This window comes from Nerophis lumbriciformis, linkage group LG16 (genome assembly GCF_033978685.3).
Source record: "Nerophis lumbriciformis linkage group LG16, RoL_Nlum_v2.1, whole genome shotgun sequence".
NCBI classification, from domain to species: Eukaryota; Metazoa; Chordata; class Actinopteri; order Syngnathiformes; family Syngnathidae; genus Nerophis; species Nerophis lumbriciformis.
Genome location: NC_084563.2, coordinates 38,395,517 through 38,408,349, shown reverse-complemented (window position 1 = coordinate 38,408,349; position 12,833 = coordinate 38,395,517). Strand labels below are relative to the sequence as shown.

The window sequence follows — 12,833 nt, the reverse complement described above, 5'->3', positions numbered from 1 at the left end:
AGCCGCCCCGGACTATAAGCCGCGCCTACGCTGCGCTAAAGTGAATGTCAAAAAAACGCTGCGCTAAAGTGAATGTCAAAAAAACAGTCAGATAGTTCAGTCAAACTTTAATAATATATTGAAAACCAGCGTTCTAACAACTCTGTCCCAAAATGTACGCAAATGTGCAATCACAAACATAGTAAAATTCAAAATGGTGTAGAGCAATAAATAGCAACATAATGTTGCTCGAACGTTAATGTCACAACACACAAAATAAACATAGCGCTCACCTTCTGAAGTTATTCTTCATTCGTAAATCCTTCGAATTCTTCGTCTTCGGTGTCCGAATTGAAAAGTTGCGCAAGCGTGGGATCCAAAAATGGCCGGCTCCGCCTCGTCGAAGTCATCGGATTCAGTGTCGCTGTTGTTGTGCAGCAGTTCTGTGAATCCTGCCTTCCGGAAAGCTCGGACCACAGTTGTGACCGAAACTATCTGCCCAGGCATTTACGATCCACTGGCAGATGTTGGCGTATGTCGACCGGCGCTATCTGCCCGTCTTAGTGAAGGTGTGTTCGCCTTCGGAGCTGTGTGAAAAAAGCCACCCGGCCTCTTCGCGTAAACTTCCCTTAACCACTCGCTCATCTTTTCTTCATCCATCCATCCCTTCGAGTTAGCTTTTATGATGACGCCGGCTGGAAAGGTCTCTTTTGGCAAGGTCTTCCTTTTGAATATCACCATGGGTGGAAGTTAGCATGGCAAGCTAGAACCACAGTGAAGGATGACTTCTCATTCCCTGTGGTGCGAATATTCACCGTACGTGCTCCCGTTCCACAGTGCGGTTCACAGGAATATCAGTTGCTGTGAAATACGGTAGTAATCCGTGTGCGGATGGAGAGATTGCGTCTTTTTATGAACCGGATCCTTGTCGCGTAGTAGGAGCCATTTTGTGGTCTTTACAGATGTAAACAGGAAATGAAACGTACGGTGATATCCGCGCGTTTTTTCTTCTTCTTCCGGGGGCGGGTGAAGCGCTTCCTGTTCTATGGGGGCGGGTGCTTTCCTTGGCGGTTGCTTGCGTAGAAGAAGAAGCGCTTCCTGTTCTACCGGGAAAAAAGATGGCGGCTGTTTACCGAAGTTGCGAGACCGAAACTTTATGAAAATGAATCGTAATAAAGCGCACCGGGTTATAAGGCGCACTGTCAGCTTTTGAGAAAAATTGTGGTTTTTAGGTGCGCCTTATAGTGCGGAAAATACGGTAGGTGTCAAAGATGAAATCTTATGCCAAGAACAGGATGGCACTTTTATACAATTAAAATGTGTAAGTGCAGAGACAAAACAACACAACTGCTCACACAATGGTTTTGCTATTGATGGACAAGCTGAATATATAGTTGTTTTATAGTAATTCATGTACAAAAAATGAATTAACATTTCATAACATGACAGTGTGACTACTTGGGGTTTGGGAAAAAATCGATTCAAATACGAATCGCGATTCTCCCGTTGTGCGATTCAGAATCGATTCTCATTTTCAAAAAAATCGATTTTCTTTTTCTTTTATTTATTTAATTTTTTCTTTTTTTAAATTAATCAATCCAACAAAACAATACACAGCAATACCATAACTAGAGATGTCCGATAATATCGGCCTGCTGATATTATCGGCCGATAAATGCGTTAAAATGTAATATCGGAAATTATCGGTATCGTTTTTTTTATTATCGGTATCGGTTTTTGTTGTTTTTAATTAAATCAACAAAAAAAACAAGATACATTTACAATTAGTGCACCAACCCAAAAAATTGACACTCATTCACACAAAAGGGTTGTTTCTTTCTGTTATTAATATTCTGGTTCCTACATTATATATATATATATCAATACAGTCTGCAAGGGATACAGTCCGTACACAGTAAATTCCATTGTGTCAAATCAACACTTAAAGAGTTAAATTTAACACTATTCCCGAGTCTATATGGTCCTAACCTGAGCTGGTGTTAAATTTACTCTTTCCATAGTGTTAAATTTATAGAGTTAAATGAACACTAAATAGAGTTGAAAATTGTAACACTGTAGAGTGTTGTCTGGTGTTAAATTTACTCTTTCCATAGTGTTACATTTATAGAGTTAAATGAACACTACATAGAGTCAAAAATTGTAACACTGTAGAGTGTTGTCTGGTGTTAAATTTACTCTTTCCATAGTGTTAAATGAACACTAAATAGAGTCAAAAATTGTTACACTGTAGAGTGTTGTTCAACTTATTTTTTTAACTCTGATTAGTGTAAATATTACTCTTGAGTAGTGTTGATAAATTACTCTTCTGTGGTGATAAATGTACACCAAGTTAAATGTATTTGCTCATTAACACTGCTTTGGTGTTCAAATAACTCTGATAAGGTTTCATAATATGTTGATTATTCACTCCCTTGCAGTGAAGAAAAAAATATTTAGTAAATAGTAAAAATGCTTTAACATTGCAGTGTTTATAAAACCTCACTATTTCTGAAAAAAAAAAAAGGTGCTCGTTCTACTTGATTTACTCTTGTGCAGTGTCAAATTAAGTCTCAACAACTTTGTCTTGTAAATAGCAAGAGTGAGTGCAAAACACAGTAATACAATATCATACGTTTAATTACCTTTATTTCTTTGTCAGGCAGAACAATCAACTTTAGGGAGAGAATACAGAAAGGGTGACCTTAGGTCTGCATGAAATGGCAATATGGGACAACATACAATGTGGAACATGATGTTCCATATGCCATTTGAACATCAATTGGTTTGGAGTAAGGCAGTTTCTTTATGTCCAAAACCTTAACAACTTTGTCTGGATGCAACCTGACCTTATAGGCATGGTAATGCTCCTCAAAACACAGTTTCCATCAGTTTCCCACAGAGCAATACATCATCAGCTTTGACAATAATATTTTTTATCTTACAAAACACAGGCATGTCAAATGCCACATCTGAACAGACAATGAAAGTCACAGCGGTACTCTGTACACTTCCTCCATGGATGAGACAAAACCATTCATAGTAGACTGACTTAATCCAGCTACCTTAAATTGTGCAACAGCAGTGGTACACATATCAAGACTGCTCCTATTAGCTTGTCTCGACTGTTCAGATGTTGTGGCTGACTCATCTACATTAACTGACACTGTCTCTTCTGTCCTGTTTAAGTGAACATAGGTGCCAATCTGTAGTTCAGTACACTGAGTGTTTTGTTTTCAAATGCTTCCTAAAACCAGAGAAAGTACCAAACACACCACCACATCCAGTTTGAACGCATTTAAGGTTAATATTTTTTCCAGGCAGGTAACCGTGAACTAAACGTAAATGTCGAACAAGCATGTTTGAACTCGGGAACTCAGCCTGACAAACAAAACACTTAATGGTGGAAGACAAAAGTCAAACACTACAGAAGCAACCTTGTCCTAATTTCAGCAACACAAGGACTCTCTTTGACCTTCCCAACATCAATGTTGTACAAAGTAGTCTGGATGATCGTGTACATGTTGTGGAGCATGGTGTGGTATGATGTTGCAAACACAAAGTGTGCTTTAAACAGTTCATCAAAAGCACCAAGAGAGGAGTGTGACCTGCAAGGTATGGCATTCTTGTCGAGAATTATGAACTCCAACAGCCAGGAGATAGGGTTGAGTGCTGGTAGTAATGTTGTCAAGATGTTCTTGGATGCTTGTTCCAGTCTATGGAGAGAAGAATAAAAACAAATCAACATGGTTGTGGTTATATTGTAGAAATGATTACATAAATTATTGTAAACTAAAAATCCTTTATTAGAGAACAATACAAACCTTCTTGAAGACCACAAGATGCTTCTCATCCCGGGATGCAGAAACTTTTCCTGGCCTCTTCCGACCTAGAGCAGTCGGTGGGATCAAGTGTAAGAGCAGCAAAATCGATGAGAGGTCATTGTCCCAACCTGAAACAGAACAAGTTTGATAGCCTACTTCAAATGTGGACCAACAATTTAATTTAATACACTGCAAGGTCAGTGGCATTTTCATTACTATATATATATATATATATATATATATATATATAAATAAAATATGTCACTTTAAAAACACCTGAAGAAGCCCTTTTTTTCAAAAAATATCTTCTTGGTGAGGCCAAAGACTTTGGAATTTTGTTCTAATTATGGTTGTAAGTCTGCATTTTGAACATGCTTCCTCATTTAAATGAATGTATCCTTACAAACATCTTACCAAAGTCAACATTCACTTCAGCCCCATCCTCAGGAGGGTCAGCTGCCATCAGGAGTTTCTCAAGCTCAGTGATGGAGGGAAGCTTTCTGCATTGTTGGATGATCTTCTTTTTGAATGTGATTGGCTACTTCTCCAGAAACTTGCCCGATACATCCTCTCCAAACAATAGAACAAAATCCTGTTCAACCTGTAGTGGGAAGTTAGGTACCAATTTTAAAATTACACAGTAAACGACAGTTAAAATGTGCAATAGTTGTACAACATTAATACAGAAAATGTTGATGAGATAATTACCAAGCCTTTGATGTCTTTAAAACGAGGAAAATAAGATAGAATGTTGCTTGACTGCTGTGGGTCCAGGACCATGTTATGCCGATGAGCAAATGTCAGCTTCATCTCTTTGATGACCATGTCCACGTCAGCCGAATGTTTCATCAGTGACATCGCTTCCTTGCACTCATCTTCAGACAGGACAATCTCTGGAATGAATTGGGTAACTCGTCCAACAGTTGGTCCTCCCGACTTGTCTTCATCAGATGGTCCTTCCGCCAAAGCTAAACAATATGGGGACATACTACTCATGACAATCACATACAGTTCAAAACACTTTGTCAGCTGGATTTGACCCAACTTTTATGAAAAAATGTTTGGCTACTAGCTGAAAAGCATTGCAACAAATGCAACAAAACCAATAAGTGCTCATATGACTATTCTATTTAATACATTTTTCAAGAATAATATAGGATTACCTCCAAATGATGATCGCCTTTCTTTAGCACTGCATCTCTGAATAGTTTTAATTATCCAGGACAAGTACCCAGTACCACTGTTGCTATCATAAAAATGTTCCTTTGAGAAAATTGCAAAAATAGGCACTATTAGTCACAACATACTCTGGGACGACTCAAAATAAAAACTATAACAACAATTAAGAGTGTGTAACTCACATAGCCATTCTTGAAAAATGGGTCTTTGAGGTTGGGGAACAGGTTCACAATTCCTTGTGCATACATTTCCTTCACCTGTCTAGATGGAGATGTACAAAAAAAAAATCACATTCAAGTTTATTTGTCATACACACGTTTTATAAGATGTAGTGAAATGTTTATTATTTAGATTTAAAATTACTCTGAAACCTAAATAAGAACACATGCGCCAATCAAAACCAATAAACAACTTACCCATTCTTCTCCGTCATCTCAGCTGCCAGTATATTCACCAATTTTCTTCTGCTCTCATCTGTCAAGGACTTAGTTCGGTTGTATTCATTTATTAAATATTCTCCACCCGATTTCTTGGTAAGAATGGATTTCACCAGCTGAAATAAAAATATCAAACAAAAATATAAAACAGTTTAAGAAATCTATATTTAGTACAATACAATGTTAAAATCTGGACATAACTTAAACATAGCCCTCATACGATGCAATTTAAGATCATTGTTCGAACCATTTTAATCCTTGTTCAATAGAGAGCGTTAGTGCCTGTATGAAGTCTTACTTGCATAGCTTCAAAGTCCGGCCTCTGACGCTTTCTGGTAGGAGTGTCTTCAAGGATGATTGTGTCTGAGTCCGATGAACAAACGGATGATTGGGACATTGGAGAGGTTACCATGGAGACAGATTCTAACCACCATTGCATAAAGGAGAAAGAAGACATGTTGGACACAATTTGCTCATAAACCCACACCTAATCTAATGGAGAATATCGGTTTGCTTTGAAAAAAAAAGTTACTTAGCTTGATTATAAATAAAGATTTACCTCTTCTCACTATTGGAATAAAAATGTTAATATAGCTTACAAATTTAAAGCGGTAACAAACCTGTTTCGTATTTGATGGTTAGTACCCCAGTGGATGGATCCTTCACAATTTCCTCAAAAACATCATCGTCTATCTCAGTCCCTGAACTGTCAACAACTTTGACACCTTCTGTTATAGCTGGGACACAGAATTTGGAAAATGCTAGGAAACAGAAAAAAAGCAGAAACCGACAGGTCATTTGATATATTTTTAAAATGAGTTTCAAATCAGTTATTTTGAAGCAAAACATACAGCCAAAGTTGAAAGGCCCAGTCAAAACAAATACTGTATACACAAATATAAGAAAAATGATCATTAGAAAAACCTAATGACTTGATACTCCTATATATAATTTCAAATAGGGCTACCAAAAAAAAGGGCCAACAAATGTGAAATTGCACACTCAATTCAAAAAACACATAAAATGAAACATGATTTATGATACCTGTAATCTTATCTGCATATTTTCACGCTGGTAAGCTAACAGGTGATTGTTTAGTAACCTCACCATTAACAATGTAGAAGCAAAAATATTTACACACACACCTCATGATTTTGTGCTCTGGCCACCTATGCTCAATAGTGCCTAGACCAGGGTTACTCACTATTTAATTTTGTGTGTTTTGGAGTATTTTGTGTGTTTTTTAAGTCATTTCATGGGTTTTTGTAGTGTTGTGTGGGGTATTTTATGTGTTTCAAGTCATTTTCTGAGTATATTGTGTTTTTAAGTCATGTTGTGGGTTTTTTAAGTCATGTTGTTGTTTGGGGTATTTTATGTGCGTTTTAAGTCATTTTCTGAGTTTTGTGAGTATGTTGTGTGTTTTTGTAGTGTTTTGGGGGTATTTTATGTGAGTTTTAAGTCTTTGTATGCGTTTTTGTAGTATTCCGTGTGTTTTTTAAGTCATTTTGTATGTTCTTTGAGTATTTTGTGTGTTTTTGGGGTATTGTATGTGTGTTTGAAGTCTTTTTATGGGTTTTTGTAGTATTCTGTGTGTTTTTTAAGTCATTTTGTGTGGTTTTTTTTAGTATTTTGTGTGTTTTGGGGGTATTGTATGTGTGTTTTAAGTCTTTTATGGGTTTTGTTGTATTCTGTGTTTTTTTAAGTCATTTTATGGGTTTTTGTAGTATTCTGTGTGTTTTTTAAGTCATTTTATGGGTTTTTGTAGCATTTTGTGAGTGTTCGAAGCCATTTTGTGTTATAACAACATAGAATACAGAGTGTTATATGGATTTTTGGAGAGTCCATCTTCCTATGCCGAATTCTTACGAGATAAGATTTCATGCGCAATTCGACTGTCGCCATTTAGAAATGTTTTTATTTTGCAAAAAATCTGTAATGGAAACCCAGTTACAGACACTAAATTTGGAATTAAAACCTATCATTTGAGTTATAATATACACTTTGTGCTTACCATTAGTTATAAAGTGAGAGCAGATTTCTATAACTAAATTCAACTGAATTTTAATTTAATTGAAACAGTGCTATTAACTAACATACAGCTTTTTAGGAGCAACATTCAAGCTATTTTCCAGCACTTTCAAGATAAAATGTAAACTTTTTAAAGAAGCCAAAGCTTTAAATAGACTATATACATCTATATATATACTGCATGACAAATAACTGGGCTTGCCCCACCCAGACACATTTGATGCTTACACCGGGAGCAACACAATTACATCAAACTATACATTTTTAAATTATGACACTGGCCATCATAGAGTAAATCCAGCATTTTCCAGCACATTTATATATATATATATATATTTTTTTTTTTTCGTTCATTGTTTCAGAGAAAGCAGTTTATCGGAGTCAAATTCCTTGTGTGTTATACATGGCCAACAAAGATGATTCTGATTTGAAACCTGGAAAACACTATATTTCCAGACATTCAAGGCTGTGTACAAACTCTGCTCATAGCACAGTTAAAGCTTGTGTGCAAACATCACATTCACAATATCAAATTCCTACCTGCATTCAAAAAGTCCGACAAATTTGGTTCCGTTATTCTAACAACTTTTTGGACATCACCGAGTCTCACTTTTACCAGCATTTTCACTGTAGAAAGTACATAACACATAAGCAGGATTAGAGCAACATAATAAAGATCCATCCACATGCACATTTCATTCAGAATGCCGGAAAAGAAGTCAACGTATCACAGTTCTGGGTATATGTGATACAGCAGCCTTTTTTTAAATTATTATTTTTAAGAACTGCAATGCATTTGTGAAAGTAAGTTATAAATACTTATATGTATGTATGCATATATATATATATGCATCTATACTGTAACGGACTGAGCCCTATGTTAGTTTATTTAATAGTTACAAATGTTCTGGTTTCTGATATAAACTTGAAGCCAATTGTTACATGCAGTTTACAGAGCAAGGGGAGGTTCAAGTTTGGTCTGTGTGTGTAACGAAGGACAGAGTAAAAGCCGGTTTCTGTGCGTTCATTATTATATATTTATTTTGGCGTTGAATACAGCTTACAGCTTACATTCATTCACTGTTGATAACGGCGCGAGTGGCGTCCTTACAATACCGTATTTTCCGCACTATAAGGCGCACCGGATTATTAGCCGCACCTTCTATGAATTACATATTTCATAATTTTGTCCACCAATAAGCCGCCCCGGACTATAAGCCGCGCCTACGCTGCGCTAAAGTGAATGTCAAAAAAACGCTGCGCTAAAGTGAATGTCAAAAAAACAGTCAGATAGTTCAGTCAAACTTTAATAATATATTGAAAACCAGCGTTCTTACAACTCTGTCCCAAAATGTACGCAAATGTGCAATCACAAACATAGTAAAATTCAAAATGGTGTAGAGCAATAAATAGCAACATAATGTTGCTCGAACGTTAATGTCACAACACACAAAATAAACATAGCGCTCACCTTCTGAAGTTATTCTTCATTCGTAAATCCTTCGAATTCTTCGTCTTCGGTGTCCGAATTGAAAAGTTGCGCAAGCGTGGGATCCAAAAATGGCCGGCTCCGCCTCGTCGAAGTCATCGGATTCAGTGTCGCTGTTGTTGTGCAGCAGTTCTGTGAATCCTGCCTTCCGGAAAGCTCGGACCACAGTTGTGACCGAAACTATCTGCCCAGGCATTTACGATCCACTGGCAGATGTTGGCGTATGTCGACCGGCGCTATCTGCCCGTCTTAGTGAAGGTGTGTTCGCCTTCGGAGCTGTGTGAAAAAAGCCACCCGGCCTCTTCGCGTAAACTTCCCTTAACCACTCGCTCATCTTTTCTTCATCCATCCATCCCTTCGAGTTAGCTTTTATGATGACGCCGGCTGGAAAGGTCTCTTTTGGATGGGTGGAAGTTAGCATGGCAAGCTAGAACCACAGTGAAGGATGACTTCTCATTCCCTGTGGTGCGAATATTCACCGTACGTGCTCCCGTTCCACAGTGCAGTTCACAGGAATATCAGTTGCTGTGAAATACGGTAGTAATCCGTGTGCGGATGGAGAGATTGCGTCTTTTTATGAACCGGATCCTTGTCGCGTAGTAGGAGCCATTTTGTGGTCTTTACAGATGTAAACAGGAAATGAAACGTACGGTGATATCCGCGCGTTTTTTCTTCTTCTTCCGGGGGCGGGTGAAGCGCTTCCTGTTCTATGGGGGCGGGTGCTTTCCTTGGCGGTTGCTTGCGTAGAAGAAGAAGCGCTTCCTGTTCTACCGGGAAAAAAGATGGCGGCTGTTTACCGAAGTTGCGAGACCGAAACTTTATGAAAATGAATCGTAATAAAGCGCACCGGGTTATAAGGCGCACTGTCAGCTTTTGAGAAAAATTGTGGTTTTTAGGTGCGCCTTATAGTGCGGAAAATACGGTACTTACATCTTTAAACTCTCCCTTTCCCAGCCTGTACACGGAGCATATCGTCACAAGATTATACAATGATAAAATTACCCGGCACACTAACCTGATAGTAGACATAGAAACACTGTGGTATTTATACGAGTTCCTCTTTTCGCTTCGTGGCAGCGGCGGTAAACTCACCTGTCCGCCCAGAGCTCTGCGAGCCTCGTCTGCTAGTTAGGGCTGTTAGCCAAGCGGCTAACATACTGAGCTTCCACTGTTGTGGGCGCGGAATGACAAAGGTACTGCCTTATTTGGACTGGGTGCAAAAATAATCTATTTTTGGGCTTAAATGTTTCCTGTAAATGTAACAAACGTGTTAAAAAAAAAAGATAAATTAGAATAATACATAATGTTGGATGTAGAGAACATACAAAGCCTTTATTTATTAAATCACAATTATTGAAAATCAATTATTTGGTGCATTTGCAAACAGCTAAAATAATGTATAAAGCAAACTACAACCCAAGAATGTACAACAATTCCTCTCAAAAAAAGAAGAGAAATATAACCTTAGAGGAAAATCTAATTTAATACATTTGTATGCTCGTTTAACACTTAAAACCTTTAGTATATCAGTATGTGGAATTAAATTATGGAACAGATTAACCAAAGAAATCCAAACAAAGCACCAATATGATTCAGTTCAAGAGACGGTTCAAACTACAAGTGTTCACAAAGTACACAGAACAAGAATTATGATGAACATATTTATTTTATTTTATTTTATTTTTTAATATTTATGTATTTAATATTTATTCCTTATTTATTTGTTCACTGTTCTGTTACAGAGAACAAGGAAATTGGATAAAATTGCTATGGTATGAAAAGGGGTATGATTAAATAAGCTCTGCTTCTTCCTACTCCTTTTCGGACATGCTGTCATGAAACAACTGGAATTGTGTGATGCATGTTCGAAATAAACTGAAACTGAACTGAACTGAACTGAACTGAAAAATGACTCTTCTAATGTTGTGCTCCGTGGTCGAAAAACCCTTGTATTAAAAGTTAGAAAAATAAATACATTAAAAAATATATATATTAAAAAAAAAAATTATAATTAAAAGATATAAGTACTGAAGCACTCCATTAGGCATTTGAAGTACTCAAGTACAGGGATCAATGTACATCACTATACTACAGTGAAAACCGGTATTGTGTGAATAAGTGAGTAAAACATAAGTTTTCCAGGTTTATACAGTATATAATTATGTACAATTTACATATCAAATATTCTATTTCACATAATGTTTAAAATTGTCCCACATCCCGCGCAAAATCGAAGTCTGAGGTGCCTAACATTTAAGCTAACATTCACTGGGTGACATTAGCCCTTTTAGAATACCATATTTATTAGATACAAAACCGTACACAAATAACTTAATTACGTATTGAGCAACAATATAAAGTAAATTCTGACATGATGCTACAAATGACAAATAATTGATTTAGTAAGAGAGGAGAAGCAACTTACCACAGTCCTTAAACATCCAGAATATGGCGTCCAGAAAATTCTTCAGGGTGTGGACACGAGGAGTGGCTAATCAGAGTACCTCTAACACTGTCTCGTTTAACGATGGAAATCAACACCAACACTGGGGGGCGTTTTACTCCAGCTGTTGTTGTAATAACTGATAGATGTAATTCATGTTAACACTGCATATTTAACACTGGGGATTTTACTGTGTAAGCACACATGATTGTGCGTGCTGCTGGTCCACTAATAGTACTACCGTAACCTTTAACAGTTAGTTTTACTCATTTCCCTTAATTACTAGTTTCTATGTAACTGTTTTTATATTGTTTTACTTTCTTTTTCATTCAAGAAAATGTTTTTAATTTATTTATCTTATTTTTTTTATTTTTTTTTTAAAGAACCTTATCTTCACCATACCTGGTTGTCCAAATTAGGCATAATAATGTGTTAATTCCACGACTGTATATATCGGTTGATATCGGTATCGGTTGATATCGGTATCGGTAATTAAAGAGTTGTGTTATGATCCGCTGCCCGGATCATATTTTCGTTTACGTTTTCGAGGTACTTGTGTTTTTTGTTAGTTTTGGACTCCTTGAGTGCCTGTTTTGTACACCTGAGTTTGTTGCCATGGCTGCTTATTATTTTCACCTGCCGCGTGTGTTCCCGACGCGCACCTGTTTGTCATCACTGACATTATTATTTAAGCCTGCCTTCCCTGTCATTCTGTCTTGCTTCCTAGTTTGTTTTCATACAACAGATGACGACTTTTGTTTCCTGCTCTGAACCTGCTAGCTTCCACGCTAGACTCCTTTTTACCTATAGCTCCCATGCTAGCTCTTTTAGTTTTTGCCTTATGTGCTATGAGCACCCTTTTCTTTGTTCCAGTATAATTTATTTATTAAATAAATACTTTCTTACCTGCACGCTGTGTCTGCCGCCCGTCTGCATTTCTGAGAGAACGAACCCCGCATCACCATGCGCCCCGGTCGTCACAAGTTGGACAATATCGGAATATCGGATATTGGCAAAAAGCCATTATCGGACATCCCTAACCATAACAATGCAATCCAATTCCAAAACCAAACCCGACCCAGCAACACTCAGAACAGCAATAAACAGAGCAATTGAGAGGAGACACAAACACGACACAAAACAAACCAAAAGTAGTGAAACAAAAATGAATATTATCAACAACAGTATCAATATTAGTTACAATTTCAACGTAGCAGTGATTAAAAATCCCTCATTGACACTATCATTAGACATTTATAAAAAAGAAAAAAAAGAAAGAAGAATAGTGTCACAGTGGCTTACACTTGCATCGCATCTCATAAGCTTGACAACACACTGTGTCCAATATTTTCACAAAGATAAAATAAGTCATATTTTTGGTTCATTTAATAGTTAAAACAAATTAACATTATTGCAATCAGTTGATAAAACATTGTCCTTTACAATTATAAAAGCTT

The 12,833-nt window shown here is 37.0% G+C and overlaps 1 protein-coding gene across 1 annotated transcript; it reads right to left on the bottom strand.

Moving 5' to 3' along the window:
• Nucleotides 1-4,233: 4,233 nt before the first annotated feature.
• Nucleotides 4,234-11,415, bottom strand: LOC133617244 (uncharacterized). The gene is made up of 9 exons (XM_072914920.1): nucleotides 11,359-11,415; nucleotides 7,985-8,071; nucleotides 6,037-6,177; nucleotides 5,715-5,839; nucleotides 5,396-5,532; nucleotides 5,162-5,240; nucleotides 4,964-5,063; nucleotides 4,509-4,768; nucleotides 4,234-4,401 (listed from the first exon to the last, which is right to left on the bottom strand). The coding sequence occupies exons 1-9, from the start codon at nucleotides 11,372-11,374 to the stop codon at nucleotides 4,339-4,341; spliced, it is 1,008 nt and encodes a 335-aa protein (XP_072771021.1). The 5' UTR covers nucleotides 11,375-11,415; the 3' UTR covers nucleotides 4,234-4,338.
• Nucleotides 11,416-12,833: the final 1,418 nt, after the last annotated feature.